This window comes from Sylvia atricapilla, chromosome Z (genome assembly GCF_009819655.1).
Source record: "Sylvia atricapilla isolate bSylAtr1 chromosome Z, bSylAtr1.pri, whole genome shotgun sequence".
Classification (NCBI taxonomy): domain Eukaryota; kingdom Metazoa; phylum Chordata; class Aves; order Passeriformes; family Sylviidae; genus Sylvia; species Sylvia atricapilla.
Genome location: NC_089174.1, coordinates 27871370 through 27891527, shown reverse-complemented (window position 1 = coordinate 27891527; position 20158 = coordinate 27871370). Strand labels below are relative to the sequence as shown.

The 20158-nt window shown below is 37.7% G+C and overlaps 1 protein-coding gene across 1 annotated transcript in view; it reads right to left on the bottom strand.

The window, feature by feature from the left end:
• Nucleotides 1-219: 219 nt before the first annotated feature.
• Nucleotides 220-20158, bottom strand: part of DTWD2 (DTW domain containing 2) — a 40479-nt gene continuing 20540 nt past the window's right edge. The window contains exons 3-4 of the mRNA XM_066339550.1: nucleotides 5998-6126; nucleotides 220-3891 (exon numbers count right to left, since the gene is read on the bottom strand). Of these exons, the coding sequence (XP_066195647.1) occupies nucleotides 3721-3891; nucleotides 5998-6126 (300 nt within the window). The 3' untranslated portion in view covers nucleotides 220-3720. The remainder of the gene's footprint in view (nucleotides 3892-5997; nucleotides 6127-20158) is intronic.

Here is a 20158-nt window from a genome sequence, read left to right as displayed (position 1 = left end):
AAGAGAGCTCTGAAACTGAAATGCTTGAGAAATTGCCACAGCAATTTAGTCTTCATGCAGGTTTCAATGGATAAGAAAATAATCCTTTTCCTTCAAATAGCATATGCAAAGCCATATCCCTTCATTAACTAATTGAATGGTGTTAAAAAGACACAAAAAAAAGGACTAGGATTTGTAATATCAGCACATGTGAACAAATTCAGTTCTGTAGAGACACAGTGGAAAACACCACAGTAAATTATATATTTTATTGCTTTGAGGCAGAAACAAAAATGTCATTTATGTGCATTTATGTATATAGACATAAAACACACAAATATCAAGAGAAAAGCATTAACTATTATCTCTTTTTAAAAGTCCAGTTTTTAATTAAATTTCAGAACAAGCAGGGAAGTTGCAGAAAATAATGCAGCATAAGCAATTTGTTATCTAATGTAGCAGTTGAGAATAAACCCCTTGGTCTTAAAATAATTTTTGCCTCTTTTGAAGTCAGTTGAAAAGTTTCCTTTTTATCTCAAGAAAAACTAATAAAAGAGTAATTCATTGGTAGTATTGGGTCATGAGGCAACGAAAGTAGAATCTTGAAGAAAAATACATTTATTTTTGTTCTAAGCATCTCTTTAATATGAAAGCTTTCTAAACAAAAGGGGAGGCATGGTTTGTGTTCTAATTTTAAAACATTTCCATCTTTGTCTTTTTTCATAGACTTAGTCCTACAGATGATGAAGATATGGTGAATTAATAGTGCTCACCTTTGAAAAATACTTGCATCTGTTCGAAAGCCCACTATCCATGCCACCAGTTTCCCAACACATGACATTGGGGCACACAGAAGGCAGATTTCATTTTGGTAGCAATATTGGGAAGTACAAAGTGGACAAGGACAAAAGACAAAACATGAGAAGCAAACACACTCTTTCCTTTTTAATCAATATCTTGTTAGACTGGTGGGTTACACTCATTCATCTTTTGGTAAGGGAGAAATAAAACAGATTTACCATTACAGCAAAGTAAAATTGCAAATTAAATTCATTCTAATGAAATTGCTGACAAAGAGTGCTACTTCATCACACACAGGTTCTGTCGAGAGAGTTTGGACTTCAGAGTATAAATTTCTTTGAGGTAATGTATTTATTGGCAAATTCTGAATCCAAAAGACCTGAAAACAAACTTTCTAAATTCTTCCTCTTACACTATGCATATTTTTAAAATCATGCAAGTTCTACCTAAAAAGTACTGTGTTTTGTGTTTAATAACTTCAAACAAATCTGAAACAAAATTTCATGTGACTGCAGTGCTGCACCTAAATGTTCACTACATTACAGCTGAGCTGGGACATACAAAAAATTAAAAAAAAAAAAAAAAGCCTGGAGGTTTGCAATGCACTGTTTTTAATTTCTTCAGTAACTGTCGCATATTGATTGATGTAGTATTGTACAACAGAGGAAATTAGCAATTAAAGGCTTCCATGCATCTAGCATGAGATCCTACAAAATCCTGTTATCCACAGGAGCAAAATTAAAAGAACAAGAGGAATCAAGAAAGCTAAAAAGTGCTTATTGTAAGCTGTGCAGAATTTGTCCTTTCCTGAAAAACATGAGATTGCATGCACAAGAGTATTTAATGTAGGATTATAACTCAATTAAGGCAACTATTTCTCTGATCCTGTAATTCAAAGGCATTTTGCGGATGGCTATGAATCTCAGGCTGTTTTCTTTCTGTTCTCTATAATATAAACTCACATATTATGTAAAGACACACTTAATCGTCTGCCTAGGAAATTAAACTTCACAATGTAGGTCAAAAGATACACTGCTGGTCGAGATGGATTTAAAATAAGGTAAATTAAATTAACATATTCAACATTATACATGAACATCATCCATATATGTAAATATGACATTAACGATAAAGCTTATTTGATACCCACGTTTCCTGAAGGAATTATTTACCATGTCCCAGACACAGAAAAGGAAGATTACCAGACCAGCAGGAGCCATATCAACCCTGGAACTGGATACAGCATCACAAACAAAGCTGTGCACACAAATCGCCCAAGATTGCAACTTCAGACTCTAAGTTAGTCTGGCAATTGGTGTGCTACAGGAATGAACATGCCCTTTCTCTGCTCCTGTGTGAACAGAAGTGCATCTACACTACCATTAATCATATGAGACTGGTTTGCTTCAGATTTGTCAAAACTAATTTGGCTTTGCTGAATTTAGTGACAGATACAGGATTTATCTAGGCTGGGAAAAGAGGAAAAGGTTATATAAGCTATAGCCAGACAAATTATATTGTTTATCTATGCCTAAACAAAAGGTCACTATTAGCTCAGGGTTAACTAAAACTTCTTAGCTAATCTCTGACCTAATTTTGACCTCTCTTATTAATTACAAAAAAGCTTTCAGTAAAATATTGGTTAGTTGTGCTTACACAACCCTTCACCCCATCCCCACACCGCTTCTGTAGTTTCTTGTCTTACAGATCATAAATTAAGGACAAAATATCTTTTTCTACGACTAATTAGTACCCAATTAGCTTCATGTTTTTACCTAAAGTGGAACTGACAGTAAAGACAAACATTACGCATGTTTATCTCTTAAATGCAGGAGGCATTTATGTTGAAGAAAGGATTATCAGAACCTTTACTTCACTTTACTTTTCCCTCCAGATCATAAAATATTATAAAATATTATTAGAAAGCCTGTAAAAATACCCAATTCTTCTGCTTCTAGCAATTCCCATTAGAAAGAAGTACAGTCTTATCACTGTTAGAAGTGAAAAACTAAACACATGAAGTCTAGTGGATCTATAATTATGTTAGTTGGCTGTAACCAGACAATCATTTGTCATTCCATCATATTTCCTACAGAGCAGTTTATACTGGGCTTGTTTAATTCTTTCAGCAGCAAAATCATTGTATGTCAGAGCATAGGTATGATGTATTTATATTCAAGAGATCTCCCCATCTGTGGAAGACTAGTTTTATTCAAGTAAGCAAAGCACCTGAGGTATAATTCCAAAAATCACTTTTTCTACTTTTCTTTTTGTAAGTCAGAATTGTTCAGTTTCTCTAAAAAACATATGCATATTTAATTTAAAAGTTAAATCTGAGAGAAACTAAACCAAACTGCATTGTAAAATATATGCAAATTTACAAAAAGCAGTTCTAATAATACAAGAAATAAAAATCTGCAAGTTAGAAAGAACTGTCCAAATAACATTCCTTATGCTCATCTTAACTAAAGGACATAAGGAATTATGGTTTGAAAGCCTACTGCAATTAGATACTGAAGCTAAGAAGCTCAGTAGAAATTCAACATAATTCTAATTGCTGAAGCTTTACCATTCTATCACATTGGTATTCATATTTCTTGTCTTTTTGTACTGATAAAAGCCTCTCCAAAATAAATTCATCCAGTCATACTGAGGATCATATCTGATACCCAAGTGATAACACTAAATTACGCTCAGTTTTCTTCCTCTTCTCTACAGGAAATGAGAGTGCTCCTCCATCATCTGAACAAAGGCACCTGGCTTACTGTATGTATGAAAAAGCTTGGCCATTACTGTTTGTCACATTGGTAGATAAACTGTTGCCTAAGAAGTGCCTAGAACTTGTTTTATTATAGTATAGTCAACTGTTTGGATCAAATCCAGATCCATATTCATTTTCTAGCTGCAAATAAATTCTGCTGTACAGCCAGAATAGTTTTCTTATATTTTAACATTATTCACCAGAAGCTCCATTCTTCTGAGTTTGCGTTTATTCTTTGGCATGGGCTTGTCATATAAGCCATTTTTGAGAAGATGCTCCTTGCTGTGATGGATCTGGGCCCCATGCTGGAGTTGGAAAGAGCATAAAGCTTGAAGTGGATGGAGTATAGTCTGTAGAAACATGAAGGGGTGGGGGACAAAAAAAACCCCAAGCTTTTAGTGAGGTGTTTTAAAGACATCAATTATTACAGGTTTTTTAAAGTCAACGACTACTTAAAAATGCTAATAAATTACAATTTGGATTATAAATGTTGTTAAAATATAACCGTGCAGCTGACTAGAAGGTATACTGAAAATAACCACAGAGCAGTCATACACCACCTATGTGGTGCCATCCCTCACAGCTGGCCCACTCAATCCTGACTTCAGCCTCAGCCACATTACTGTAAGTTATGGCTTTGACTTGACCTTAGCAGTGAACTACAATCAATTATTGTGACTTGCTCAACAAGCTGCAATAAAATAAGTCACAATAACTAAGCTGTTTGCGCTTTCACAAAAATCCCTTGAGGCAGGGTTTTAGAAAGAGAGGAGGGACTCATGATTAAGGCAGCTGGACTCCAGGATTAAGGCATCCTGGAGACTCAGCTGTGTCCACGCTTCTGCCCAGAGGTATTGTGTAGGATTAATGAACCCACACAAACCAAATTTATCTCAAGTGGTTCCTAATTGTAGACTCTTCATTTTCAGGTTGCCTGACGAGTGACTGGGGCTCCATGTCCAGATGTGTAAAGCAATCACATATGTAACTGCAGTCAGCAGGAGCTGAGATTCTACTGATAAAAATATGACTCTTAAAAGCACACAGGAAAATCAAGTGGCATATTTGGTATCAAACCAAGTGCACATTTTTAATTTCCATGGCTCTCAGTTTCAGTTCACCATCTTATAGCACTCAGTTCAGAGAATGTATAAAAAAATGCACGAATGTAGCTCTTGGATACTGCAATGCTTAGAGAAAACAGTAATTTTGTCTTGAAAAGTATGGTGGGCCAATTCTCAGTGGTGAGTCAGAATACAGGACTGGTGACTACAGGCATCAACTAAACATTCACTGTAAGACAGAAGTCCTAGTGAAGGAAAAATATATTGTCCTGGCACAACAAAGAAAAAGATAAATATAAAACCCCACATATGTATACAAGTTTCTTGAAAACTGTCTTTACTTGGCTCCAGTTACCGAGCCATATTTTCTTGTGTGTCCACACACTTTGTCCAAGTCTGGGTTTCAATCCAATACATTTAATATTCAAGTAAGTCTAGTGCCACAGAGGCAAACACAGAGGTGGCATACTATATATTATGCCAGCTACAGGAGCAATTTTTGACCTGGGCACCTTTTTTTAGTAGGCAGATCTTAAGTATGAAAATAATAATTCGCTGATGGAGAGCGGTATGAATAACCCAAGGTGAAGACAAGCATGTAGTGGGTACATGGATGAGCTTTAAATCTCTTTTCACAGATCAATCACTACTATATTCTTGACACACAATTGAATTGTAGACTTAAATCTGTGGTGTAAAAATACTTCTAAGTGTTTTTCAGAGGGCTTTTTAAATTGATATTACTAATGTCAATAACAAAAGATTAAGAAGGACATTTTCTTACTGACCTCTTCCCTCATGGACTAGTGGGATCACAATTTATAATGAAAGGCTAATGTCCAATTAGTATTCTCTGACCTGGGATAAACTTAAACTCAAGAACAATTAAGTCCCAAATTCCTCCAGTGACATGTGAGAGTTGTTAGCTGGCTGGTAGGCACACATAACGCAGTGGGTTACATTCCATGGCTGAGGAGTGCAGGAGATCAGGGGACCTGGCTTTAAAAAGTATTTAATCTTCAAGATAGCTGTGAGGGGGTATTCAGATCATGTCTGCTGTCTAGTTTTTGGAGAAAACAATTTACTTCTTTCCATGCAGTAACACTCCTTCTGTCACAAAATTAATTAGATCTTTGAGAGTCAAAATTAGGTTTTTGAGAGTGTTGTGTTCACTTTTGGAGAACATGAAAGAGTCACAGTAATCTAAATACACTGGAGTTAATAAAGGAAAAACAGCTTCCATTGCCATATTTGTATTTTAGTTTGCTATGCAACAAAATTATTACAAATGTCATTAAGATTTTAACTGTCAAATTTACATTAACAGTTAAGTACTTTTTCTGCCCCTCTACCATTCATAAAAGAGAAACTCAGGTATTTAAATTTACATACCTCTTGTATACTCTTATTTTTTTCCATGATGGAAAGAGCAATAGCTGCACATTCAAGAGTAGACAGACAGGTGTTTGTTGGTTGTGTACGAATTACATATTGACTTGAAATACTGGGTTTTAACTGCACCTGAAAAATAGCAAACTCTAGTAAAATAAACCGGTCAGGATAGCAAACAAGATATCTATTCTCTACACCAAGCAAAAAACATTCCCTTTCCCTCTGTGTTCACTTGTCTTCTTTCCTTTTAGCTGTTTTGTCTCCCAGTAGCCAATGACATGCAACTGTTTGGTGTAATAATCGTGAATCACCATCACAAAAAAAAGATGCACATTCATTACTGTATGAACATGCAATGTAATACAGTTTTTTTAAAAAAAGACTAAGTGAAATTTTAGCAACTTATCTCAGTTGCCATAGATACACTGTAACAAAAATAGAATTATTCAATTATGCTTTTTTTTTAATTGAACACTCTAAATACACACACAGTCCCATGCAAGGTACAATGGCCATATAGTCATTAGCACTTTATACCTTGGCAAAATATTATTTGTCAAAGTTCTGAATGCAAGAATTCTAGAAACTGTATTTATTCATACAATGCATTAGGTCATTGATAAGAAATATTTGCTTAACAAAATCATGTCTGAAAATAATTTACTGGCTCTGCCTCAGGTGTTAAATGCTTTATCTTGCAAATTAAAGGTTTTTAAGAAAAGGAAATTTAATTCAACCAACAGCTCCAAAAGCTTTTACCAGGTTTTTAAACAGTGGTTGAAGCAACACAGAATTTACTTTACTTGACTCTCTGTGAAAATTCAGATATTATTTCTTTATTCCTAAGATTTTCATCTCCACATACATCTAAAATGTAATCTGCAAAGCAAAAACTGTTTTAGTAACATTGTCAGTATTCTTAACCAAAAATTTCCAGTTCTTTTTCCAAAAACATTGTAGTGCAGTACAAAAATACCAAATAAATCCTTATAAAAGAGTAAGTTAATTTTCTTTTTTTCAAACTCATCCCATCAATTCTCTTATTTTTCTTCTTCTTGAAAAAATGACTGAGTGATCCCCCTGACCATAATATTGTTGCCATTTTGCCTTCCAGAAGTCTTTCACCATTCTTCACTTTATTCAATACTTTCCTCCTTTCCTTTTGTCATTTTTCCTTTTATTTGAAATATTTCATTTTCCTTCATCTCTCTCACAGGCAGTTACCTATTTTTTAAAGTTCAAGGTATCTTATTTATAAAAGGAAAACTGCAGATTGCCAAACAGACATCAATAAGTAGAGATGAAATTCCACTGCCTTATCTACCCCAATTTAATGAAAATTAAAAATAATACTAATTAAGGAAAAAAAGAGAACAAGAAAAGAGCAAAAGGCATTCTGGAAAGGCCAAGCAAGTTAGCTACTCAATTCAATCTACTCAAATATAAGAAATACAGAAAAATTAAGCCTTTCACAACTACCTTCTTCAATTTGGTATGGAAAAACTAGAAGATATTAAAATTACTTATGAGAAAAAATGTAGAATTTAGACATCAGTTTATGTAAGGAAAAGAAAAAAAGATAGTATTTTCATTTGTTAGTCCTCAAGATTTTCTTTGGTTTTATGCTTTCTCTCTCCGACAATGTAGAGATCTTCATCACAACAGAGTAGAAAGCCTAGTTATTTTAAGTATACAGAAATCTGTGCTGGAAGAAGCTTATGGTCCCTACTTAGAAACTCCAAAATAGGTATCAAAAAAGAGGTAAACTCAGTCCATCACTCCTCCAACAGGTGTTCTGAGCACCAAAGCAGACACATATTCACACTTTTCTCAACAGCTGACAGCTATATTCTTCATGGAGTATCTCTCCAGAGGTTGAAACCACCTGATGCAGTACCTGCAGGCCCACTGGCTTCCCCCTCCTTGGACAGCACCTTAAGGCTTTTTTTTTCTAGGAGTTGGGAATAGTTCTGTCTGCTTGTTTCTAGACTTCATTCCTTGGGCCTCATGCTGAAAAGCATTTGAGACAATCAACATTCCAGAGAAAGAAAACTTATCAATGATTGCAACACAACTTCTATAAAGAAAAGGGGCCTGCACTCTGCAACACAACCATAGAGTCAACATATGTGTAACTGCAGCTCTCAAACAACCGACAATGCATGAAAGGGCAACTTTCTAGTACTTATACCAACAGCAGCAGCAATGAAATTTCTTCTTGCATGAGAAGAAATAGAAAGGATGGAAACAAGAGTCCCCATTCATTTTTCTGAAAGATTACATATTTCCTGGGATAAGATTAAAAGTGTTGGAGATCAGAGGAAGAATACCTGATCAAGACTGCTGGCTACAATTTGTCTCTTCAGCTTCTTTAAACATGCATTTTACCCTACTCTTTAAAGCAGCAGAGAATCTAAACAAATGATCCCTAGTCACCTGAAATACAGTCAGGGTGGTCTTTGTCTACCGCAAATTGGACAGACTCACCAAAGTTGTCATCTGAAACTAGGCAGATTTACTGAACCAGTAAAACACACAATACTCTACCCACGCAGAGCATAAACTGGATGGTAAAACAAAGCAGAAACAATACAGAAACCCAAACAAATTAGTATAGTTAATAAATATTTCAGACACAGGAAGATATCTTCTTGGAAAAAAGATGCCAAAATATGTGAAATATTTATTCGTCCTCAGACTTGACTGGGTAGGAAGATGACTTATTTTATTTTTCACCAAGAGGTCTAAACTTGCATTGCCTTTTGTGCAGTTAATAATTTCAGATAGTGTATTGCAACAATCTCACCCAAATTTCTGCATTTCCTATATGGACTAATTCTTTATCTGTCACCTGTGTATCTCAAATCCAGCTGAACAAGTTTAGTTCAGATTTACAGAAGTGTTCACGTAGTTAATTTAAACAAAATCACAGTCTACCTCTTACACTAGACTTCAAAATCTCAGAATGACAATACACAAATACCCAGTTTAAGTACATTTCAAAACAACAATTATGATATTTTAGAAGCACTTCTCCATAAAATGACAGATAGCACAATACAATAATTTGGTTTTGTTTCAAAGCAATTTGCAAATCATGTGCACACTTTGGAATAATACCAGTTTCTAACAAAATGCAGAAAAGACAAGTTGAAAAAACAGCAGCCAGTTTAATACTACTCACTAAAATAACATAAGAAAGAAGAGGGAACCCATCTCAACCAACTCAAACTAGAGAGGACTTTAAAAAACTGAATGCAATTACTCTCTGGAATTCAGCCAAGCCACTGAAATTAGTGTATCTATTCTCTGTAAGTGCCAAGAAGTTTGGGGACTTTGTTTCCAAGTCATCAGAATTATGAAGCAACACATAAAATAAAGTTTCATTTCTATGTGTAACTCAAGACTCCTGTTTCCAAAACACTGAATTTCAGCTATTCTCACAAACTGCTACACTAACTTAACATTGGCTGATCTGCCCAAAGCACAATTCCCTTAGCAAATGCTACACCACAGTAAAATCTGTGACCCTTTAGTGTTTCTTGGGGCAGAGTTTTTCTTCCTGAGCCTTCCTTGGACATGCTCCAGGCAACTGAAGACACTGCTGATCTTGTTCAGCTGTTCAATTTTGATGGGAGAAGAAGTGTTGCCTTGATGGGGTTCAAAGACCTGCTGTTTGAAATTTTAAAAATTTAAGTCAAAAAAGACAAAAAACTAATTTCTGCCTTTATTTTAAATAATAGAACTGCAGATCAAGCAGAAACCTCTAACTTCTCTCCTCAGTCCTCTCCTTAATATCAACATCTTTCTACCTTTTCTATGCCAATTGCTGCATCATTATTCTTGCCAGCGTTACTTTCCCCAGCTTTACTTTCCAAAGAGAACCCAACATTATGCAAAATTATACTTGGAAAACAGGGCATCTCCAAAAACTCAAAAAAGTTACAACATCTGTCTCACATGGCACACAACAATTCTTGCTTACTCAGTTTTCTGCAATAACACTACAGGCATCTCAAAACAGGCAGAGGCATAATAAACCTTTCTATGGCTTCTATAAAAAACTTAAGATCCCTTCCTCTTTATGTTGATAGTGTCTTTTGAAAATCTGAATGTCAGCTTGGGAATTACTTTGCTTAACTTTCCAAGGATAAAGGAAGAAAGCACCATTTGTCTTCCTCCTTAACATAGGCACTGGTTACTGGTCATATGTTCTACTTCTTTAATAAATACCTTTCAGGGGAAAAAATAGCTATTTCTATAAACTAACTCAAAAGACACAAAAAAAATCTCAGAAGGAGAACCAGATCCTGCTATCTTGCCCATCCTCCTACAAGTTAAGAAAAAATTGCTTTTAAGGTGCTGGGCAGTAAGAGCATTCTCTGGAAGCTACTGCAAAAACAACCTCAGACAGAAGATGGGTAATAGACATGGGAAGATCTTTCACTCAGTATCCAGTTTGCACAAGCACCTTTTACCTGTAAGCCAGATCAGTCTTCTGTATCTCACAGAAATTTCATGCAGTTAAGTAAAATTACCTTTGTGACAGGCTGAGTAAATTTAGTCTCAGCATGCTACTGAAATTTAAATAAAGACTATAAATAAGTTATCTTGCTCAAAACCTTCACTTTAATTTAGAGTGACATCTTAAGAGCACTCTCTTTCTAAAATACTGGAGGGAATAACTGCCATGCAACTGTCACAAATGGACAGCCTGAAAAAGTAGATACCTGTCACAAAACCTTTGGTCCATGAGGGCATGACTTTAAAGACTTTGAAATCTGGAAAAAGGGAAACACAAACCCCATTTTTGAAAACTTGTAAAGCAGAAGATCTAGGGATCTACAAAGAAATCTCATCTCCATGCCAGGCAAGCTTATGAAGCAGATTCTCTGGGAAACCATGCTAAGGCACATGGAGAACAAAGAGGTGATTGGAAAGTGCCAGCATGGCTCTACAGAGGGCATATCATGCCTTCTGTGATGGAGCTACAGCACTGGTGGATAAGGGCAGAGCAATTGACACTGTCTACATGTACTTACCCAAAGCTTTGGACGTTATTTCACATGATGTCCTTGTCTCTAAACTGGAGAGACATGGGTTTGATGAATGGAGCACTTGGTGGTTAAACAAATCCCTCAACGGTTGCACGGAAAGAGCTGTGGGAAAGAGCTCCTCATCCACATGGAGACCTGTGTCCAGTGGTGTCCCCCAGGGTCAGTACTGGGGCCAGTACTGACCAACACCTTTTTTGGTGAAGAGCAGCCTCAGCAAGCTCCCTGATGACACCAGAGACATGCCAGAGGGGAGGGATGCCAGCCAGAGGGACTTTGGACAGGCTTGAATGTGGGTCTGTGTGAACATCAAGAAGTTCAACAAAGTACAAGTGCAAGGTCCTATAGCTAGGTCATAACAATCCCAGACACACCTACAGGCTGGGCATTTATGTCATGGCAATAAATCCCAGAAATTATTGGGAGCATCCCTGTGGATGAGTTGGGAGTGACAATTGATGGAAAACTCCACAAGAGCCAGCAGTGTGTGCCCACTGCCCCTCTGCTCACCTCTGGTGAGACCCCTCCCACAGGGCTGTGTCCAGCTCTGGTGTCCCCGACATAAGGAGGACATGGAATCCTTGGAGCAAATCCAGAGGAGGAACATGAAGTCAATAAAGGGACTGGAGCACGTCCCCGACAAAGCCAGGCTGAGAGATTGGGGCTGTTCCACCTGGAGAAGGGAAGGTTGTGTGGAGACCTCATGGCAGCCTTGCAGGATCTGAAGGGGCCTGCAGGGAGGCTCGAGAGGGACTCTTCATCAGGTACTGCAGGGACAGGACAAGGAGTAATGGGTACAAACTGAAAGAGGGGAAATTCAGGTTAGATATTAGGAAGAAATTTTTTCTGTGAGATCCCAGAACAAGGTGAGATACTGAACAGGGTGAGTAATGGTCATGGAGGTTATGGATGCCCCAAGCTTGGAGTCTCAAAGCCAGTTTGGATAAGGCCTTGACATACCTAGTCTAGTGGGAGGTAACCCCACCCTTGATAGGGCACATTTAAGGTTCCTTTCAACCCTTAACATTCTATGATTCTATGTATTTTGACTGAATATTTAGGCATAGCCATTTAAAATCATTAAATAAGTTACAGATCATACTGTGACTTTCAGGTAAACCTGAAGTAATCTGTTCAATTTCTAGGAAATGACAACACATTTAGCGCATTGTCTTTTGACAGTTTCCCAGGAATTTTCTCATCAGGCACCCCATAAAGGCTTTTTCTCAGGCCATTCATGATGCCAGGTTAGACTCCTGAGTCTAATCACTACAACCAGCCTCAGGACATCACACTGCTGCAGTGGTAGAAACTCTGGTAAATATATAATATTCTGTCTGTGAAAGAAATGTAATTGCTTCTGCTGCCTCTGTGGCTGTGTGAAGATTCTCCTGACAAACACTCCATTCAAGCTTTGCAGAAGAATATGAATTCAGAGTTACCTATTAGCTTTTTGGCAAGTCAAAACCAGAAGCCTTCTAACACTCTTACAAAGCACATCTGCATAAGAACAGTGCCCAGATTTTCTTTCATCAAGTGTGTTGTTCGTGTATGAAAATACATTAAACATCTATGTGCTTTCAAGAATGCTCTTTGCTTCTGGAACCAAAACAATTTGGAAACCATATTTCATTGCTGTAGGCTACTATGTGATAAACAGTCCAGAAGAAATCCAGGAGAGTTACTCACTGAATGACTATATGCTCATAATTTCAATCTAATCCTACACAAGGTCCTTTTGTTCAAAGACTGTGTCAAACAACAACTATTTTTAAAAACATCACTTCCATTATGTTTCTTTTAGGTATAAACAAGTTCAAAATAAAGTAAGTAGCCTGTAATTTGGCATATAGAAAAAATATTTGAGAATGCCATAAGTACATTCTGTGAAAAAAATAGGTTTTAATGTATCCAGATATTCTGAGCTTTCTTTTAAAACATCTTTTTCAATAAGTGTAATTTAGATTGTACAGAGGACTTCTCTATTGTGTTCCTTGCTTTCACACTTAGACATAGTTGATTGACACGAAAATATTTTATAAAAGGAATGTATTCTTCACAGAAAACTCTTACATCACATTCCTACAGAATTTTTTAAAGAACACTAAAAAAAAACCCAAAAGCCAAAACAAAACAAAGCAAAAGAAAAGAAGAAAAATGAGAAATTAAAACCCCTCATAAACATATATATGGACTTTATCCACACCCCCCTTGGTAGACTGAGGTGTTAGAATGCTCCTGCAATGCTTCAGCCAAATTTGTTGGGCTGGGTAAGGAGGCAATGAACATAAAAAGGATTTGCTTTAAAAAGCAAATCAGAAAAAACAGAAAGCTTTTATGATCACACATGGTAACATTACATTTTCTACATGTAGGAAATTATGGTAAGTGAACCAGGACAGAAAAAAACCACTGTAAACATAGAACATTACTAGTAGTATAATTTATCTGGAGAAGACAAATTTCTTACATAGCAAATTTCCCGTTTCCTAATGTATCTTGTGATAAAATGGAGAATCTGATATATAAACATGAAACTTCTATTTATTAAATAGTTGAAAGAATTGCAAGCTTAATACATATTAAAGATTAAAAATTGCAACCAAAATTGATACCTCACTTTTTCAAATACATCTGTAATCTAATCTACACATCTGCATTGAACATCTTTACACAGGAGTGTGTACAAAGTTAAAGAAAATTCAGGATCCAAAGCACAATTTTTCTAGCAGGAAAACGTCATAATTCAAACTTGCAGCATAGTACCATGTACACAGACGGTTCAAAAAAGTTCAACAACTACCTGATCATTCCTTAGGCTACACACTTCTCCCTTTAATGCACTATGAAATCAAAAGTCTAAGCAAAAACACAAAATAGTTTTCAGTGAGCTCCTTAGCATATTATTTCTTCTAGGAAGCTGAGGACAACAGGCCCTTGTTTTCTCTGCTTTTGCAACAGTTTCTGAAGTGTGTTTACCAGGGATCCCACATTCCAGTTCTTGTAAGAACTCAAAATTTGGCATCTTGTCAAGGATGCTAAGAGACTGTTGGCAAGTGCCAACAGTTTGGCACTTGCCACTTCTTGTGAAGTAAATTAAATTCTCTTCTCTTTTATTGTTAAATAAAGTAGCTGAAACACTTGCAAAAATCAGTAGTTTAGAAATATCACTAAAGCAAACATGTTTCTGAGAGTTACCTATGTCCATCTGCATACTTTGAATCCTAAACTGTAGAATCATGGAATGTAAATGGGTGGAAGGGACCTGAAAGTTTGTATAGTCCCAAACACCCCAGCAATGGGAAGTGTCAAGTCTCTCTAGACTAGGTATCTCAAGGCCTTTTTCAAACTGGCTTTGAGACTCCAGGCTTGGGGCATCCATAATCGTTTCTGCAACCCATTCCAGTGTCTCACCACCCTCACAGTAAAGAATTTCTTCCCAGTATCTAACCTGAATTTCCCCTCTTTCAGTTTGTACCCATTACTCCTTATCCTGTCCCTACAGTACCTGATGAAGAGTCCCTCTCGAGCCTCCCTGCAGGCCCCTTCAGATCCTGCAAGGCTGCCATGAGGTCTCCACACAACCTTCCCTTCTCCAGGCTGAACAGCCCCAATCTCTCAGCCTGGCTTTGTCGGGGACGTGCTCCAGTCCCTTTATTGACTTCATGTTCCTCCTCTGGATTTGCTCCAAGGATTCCATGTCCTTCTCATGTCGGGGACACCAGAGCTGGACACAGCCCTGTGGGAGGAGTCTCACCAGACGTGAGCAGAGGCAGAATCCCCTCCCTCACCTTGCTGCCCATGTCACTTTTGGTGCAGCCCAGGACAAGTTTGGCTTTGTGGCCTGTGAGCACACACTGCTGGCTCTTGTGGAGTTTTCCATCACTCCCAACTCATCCAACAGGGATGCTCCCAATAATTTCCCCACCTAACCTGTAGGTGTGTCTGGGATTGTCATGACCTAGCTATAGGACCTTGCACTTGTACTTTGTTGAACTTCTTGATGTTCACACAGACCCACATTCAAGCCTGTCCAAGGTCCCTCTGGCTGGCATCCCTCCCCCCCGGCATGTCTGTGGTGTCATCAGGGAGCTTGCTGAGGCTGCTCTTCACCAAAAAAGGTGCTGGACAGTATTTGCTCCAGTACCAACCCAAGGGACATGTATAATCCTCTTTACTTCTTGTACAAATATTTATAAGCGCAAGAAGAAACAAAACAAAACCCCCAAAAAAATCAAAAAACAAAAACAAACAAAAAAACCCCACAACACCTCCCAAAAACCAACTACCAACCAGGAAGCCTAGCTATCCTTAAGGGATGCAAAATAGATTGGTCTTCAGTTTAAACAGGTAACTGAAACACAGTCCTAGTGCCGACAAGCTGTAGTTCTAACCTAAAAGGAACAGTTTTAGCTTCCTGTAAAAGAACACAGCATGCAGCAGATCCAAATGTCAAAAAAACTAAGAGCTTACAGACAGTAAAAGTGTAAGGAAAGGAAAATCCTCACAAGTAAGACATTACAGAAGATAGGGCTGACCAAGGAATATCTGGACTACATATTCTGCAAAAAAATAATTGAAATACCATCTGGTTATAGTTTCAGTTTCTGAACTTGCATGATTTGACCTATAACTAAGGAATGAAATAATTTAATACCACCATTAAGTTATGGAAAAATAATTACATTTAAGTACAAGTCATATAGGCAATTCATGCAACTTCATAAAATGACTATGCATTTCCAGTTAATTTCCAGGCATTGTATTTTTTTTTTGTATTTAGAAAAGAAAAAAAATCTAGAAATTATTTCTGGTAATATCTCTCTTGCTCTGCTTACATATAAAAAATTAATGTCAGCCAACAGCTCAATATTTTATGCAGCACTATTCTTTTAATAATTAATAAAACAGGAAAGTGCTGCAAGTAAATTCAGTCAGTGCGCAGAGTACAAATGTAGAGGATGGGGTCATGAAATGAAGGAAGAAAAATTAATTACATGTATTGCCACAGCCATTTAACTATACCTGCAAATATCAGAAAATTGAAAATGAAAATTAAATACTTCAGTGTCAAAATGTAGCATCAATGCAATGACACTGTTCTTTGGAATCTACTAATTACTTTTGTTTTGTGTAATTTCTTGTTTTCTTACCGTAGTGAATAGCAGTAGGCACTGCTATTCACAGTGGACAGGGGAAAAGCAGTGGAAGAAGCTCCTGAGAATAATTTTGGCAAGGGCAGAAGGGAACATGAAAAGAAAGAGTAAAAGAATAAAAAAGTCTTCAATTAATCTAGCATTTGAAAGCAAATTCTATCAAAATTAAATATCTTTGGGTTTACTTTTAACAAAATGTTCATATCCCATGAGAATATCAGCATGGGTACAATGGTTCAAAATTTGCAAATGCTCCTGAATTGTTCTAGCATCTGGATATTCAGATATTTATCTAAGGGTCTGACAACAATTAGAAAAGAAAAGAAATAAAAGCAAAGCTTCTACCCAAGTGTGAGGACGCAATGAGTTTTGTTATGCCTCAACAATGATTACCAGAGGCCTGTGGGGGAGACGCTGCACATGTCCCATGTCCAGGAGGCAGCTAGGAGAAGATGGAGAGAAGCCTTGTCTCTGGGAAGACTTTGCCTGGCAACCATTTCATGTCTCACACAAGACAGGCAGTCAGCAGGGGAACACCAAAGACACTGTACCCCAGAGACACTCTCCAGTCAGATGCAAAAGTCTCCAGCAGTGGGACATTGGACTGAGCCAGTTGTCTCCTGTTAGCAGGCAGACTTTGGGAGGAGCCAGGGGCATAAAAAATAACTGCAACAGAAGCTCTGGGGGGCTGTTCTGTCCTTTGCCTTTTGACTTTTTGGGGGCTTTTCAAACTTGCCTTTTGAGTGTGGGCTTTTGGCCTGGGGCTGTGCTTTTGCTTCTGAGGCTTGGTGATTTGAGTGGCTTTTTTGAGACTTACTTTTTGAGACTTGCTTGTTGAAACTTATTTTTGATTCAGGGCTTTTTGAGTCTTTCGGCTTTTGCTGTGGCCCTAGCCTGCCTTTTGGCTCTCTTGCCCTTGCTGGCTCTTGCTCGCCCTCATGTCTGTCCTGCCTCCCTGTGTCCCTGACCAAATCCCTGCCCGTTCATCTCTGCGTCCTTGCCTGAGCCACCTGTGTCCAACCCAGCCTGCCTCCAAGCCTGTCCAGGTTTCTGCACCTTCCGCCCGAGCACCCCTCACCTCAGGCCTGGTCACCTGTCACCGCAGGAGCTGTGCAAAGGCAGGCAGCATGGACACAGCCCCTGCCTCATGGACATCAACAGCATTCCCTGACCTCTGGTGGTAATGCCCTCTTTTGCCCTCTGTCTCCTCTTCCTCTACCCCATTTTTCTTCTTTCTCTGTCTTCTTCAGCCCTCTTTGCTAGAGTAACTCCTTTTTATCTTGCTCTTTTGTTACCCATAAACAGTTCTCAGATACAATGTTTGCCTCGTTTGGCTTAATTTCAGTCCCGACCATCATTATTAAATGAAATCCTCACAGTTTCCCAGAGTGGAAAATGACACCGAGAATAAAGAAGTATACACTTCTGACATCTGTCAAATCATCTTTCAGTCACAAAGAAAATGGCACTGTATTGAGAGGTAATAAATACATACTTATGGCCAGAAAAATGTCAATGACCAATGTCATTTAAACGAACCTAAATGTCAGAAGGACAGAATGCTGTTGATTTGTCAGCATATCTCAACTGTGCCTGCAGTCTTGACCCAAAATAATTCCCAGTTCTCTCCCTTTGATCTCAGTTTTCTCAAACAGCAATTTTTGACAGTCTGAACATAAAACATTTTATTTTCTAGAGTTCAAAGTATTTTTTTAATGTTTTGGTTGTAATAAGACAACAGGTAAAAACTGAACATATCGAACTGAACACATTTCACAATATTTAACAGCTGTTATTGATTATGTTTATCTTACAAGTCATCTTACACAGGATAGGTTATGACCTACTTACTTAACGAAAACAAATTTTCTTGCTACACCAAGAATTGTACAATTGGAAAAAAACAATGTAATGCACAAACAAAAATTTACTATCAAGGCTCAAAGAGCTTCCTTCACTCTAAGGATAACTGGGCTGCCCTGTGGGATTATTAGTAAAATCACCAGTGTCATATACAGATAGATGAGAAATGTGTTTGGAACAAGTCAGTGAAAATGCAGCCTTTTATATATGCATGGTGCATAGCTGAGCAAATTAAAATATATGTTAATTTTGTACTGATAGTTCTGGTATTGCTGCAAGTTGAATTGGTGACAGACAACCCTACAGGCAGCTACAATTCAGTGTCCTATGCCTTTTGACACTTTCGTATTGCATCACATCTGCCATACAATTTGCTTTAAACCAGGTGGCATTTTATGATTTCCTGTCTAGCCTGTAAATTTCAGGGAAAGCCCATGCGACTCTGCTACCTAGTGTGACAATCTCTGGATATGGATAGGAAGACCAAGGCGTCACCACAGGATTTCAGGTGTGAAAGTCCCTTTGATAGTGAAATAAATGAGAGATGGGCACAACTCAATGACCCAAACAAAAAAGAACTTTAATAAGGGGCAAAAAACAAACAAGGTGATCTTTGAGATAGGGTTCACCAGAAAGGGCCTGGGCCAGGCGGTTACAGCAACTTATATAAAGTAGGTAGGGGCGGAGCTTAAGGGTAAGGAGCCAATAGGAAGTGGAGATTAGGAATATAAAATTAATGTGGCAAAATTAAACCAACTGGGGAACAGAAATTGGGAACATGCTAGAACATAACCTTATATAAACAAACCAATTTACATAACAAGTTCCGAGAAGACAGCTCTTCTCACCATAACTTAACAGGGGGTTTCCCAAAGCTTCAAACTAAGGATTTCTCCTGGCTCTCCATTAGGGCCTTCCAGCCCAATTCCCACACCTAGTAACTCCAGCAGCACCACTTCAATTGAAAAGCAGGTGGACCCCCTAGAAGAATGGGGTTTTTAACTTCTCCTTTTCTTTCAAATAAAAAGAGTGGCAAGAATTTGTGCCTTGCTTTCCACACTCCATGGGCAGTTCCTTTATTTATTTCTTAATGCTCAGTGAGGTCCTGAGAATAGCTGGCACGTCCCTTCACTGATTCCTACAGAGAAAGATTAAGAATGCTCTCACAAAGAATCCCTAAGATGACAGAGTTTCAAGCAAGCTACTTGATAAGACTACTCTCAGGCATCCCATACCATCTGTGAACCCATGCTCACCCAGCAGATGCAACACAGAAACAACAAGCACAATCCAGTAAGTGCTACTCACTTTGCACAGCATGAAGTTTTGATAGGAGCAACAAGGTAAATTGGCAAAGAATTCTTAAAACAGATGTTGATGTGACTGACTTTGGCTAAAGATCAAAACCCTGGAATCTCAAAGATCAGTTTGTGTTGACAACTACTCAGGCATATTACAAGATGGTCACTGAACAATTGAAAAGAAACAGGAACGCCTAAGTATTCCATAAATATTTAATCACACCATCTTCCAAACTGTAACAGATTTGGGCCACGTTTCTCAGAAGCTGAGAATAAGAAAAGCTCCCCCTGCCTGGCAAATTGCTGAAGTTCTTTTCCCTTGACTGGAGTTCTAGACAGCATATAATATTGACATTTCAAATTTATAGGGCCTTTTCAAAAGACAGCACATCAACTATGAAGTGGCAGCAGTGCTTTTAATTTACCAGTTTATGAGGTCAAAGACCACAGTTTCTTGTCATCAGTAACACCTTTTGTACATTTTTTCCTTTGTATTGAAGACAATGAAGCATTTTGAGGGGGTTTATAGTACTATGGTATTTTAATTTAACAGTAAGTGTTCTTAATAATCTGATTATATTGTTTGCAAACAGAAGTATGTTTAGTAGACTGTACCCATTTTATGCACAGAAAGAGAATGTCACAAAAAGGTCAGACAGAAGGGAGTAAATTAACTCAGCAGGAATGACCCTTTGACAAATGCAGTGCTGAGTAAGAACATTTGTGCGATACCTTAGAACTTTGCAGTTTATTGTCACAAACAAGTTCATAAATCATCCTGAAGGTC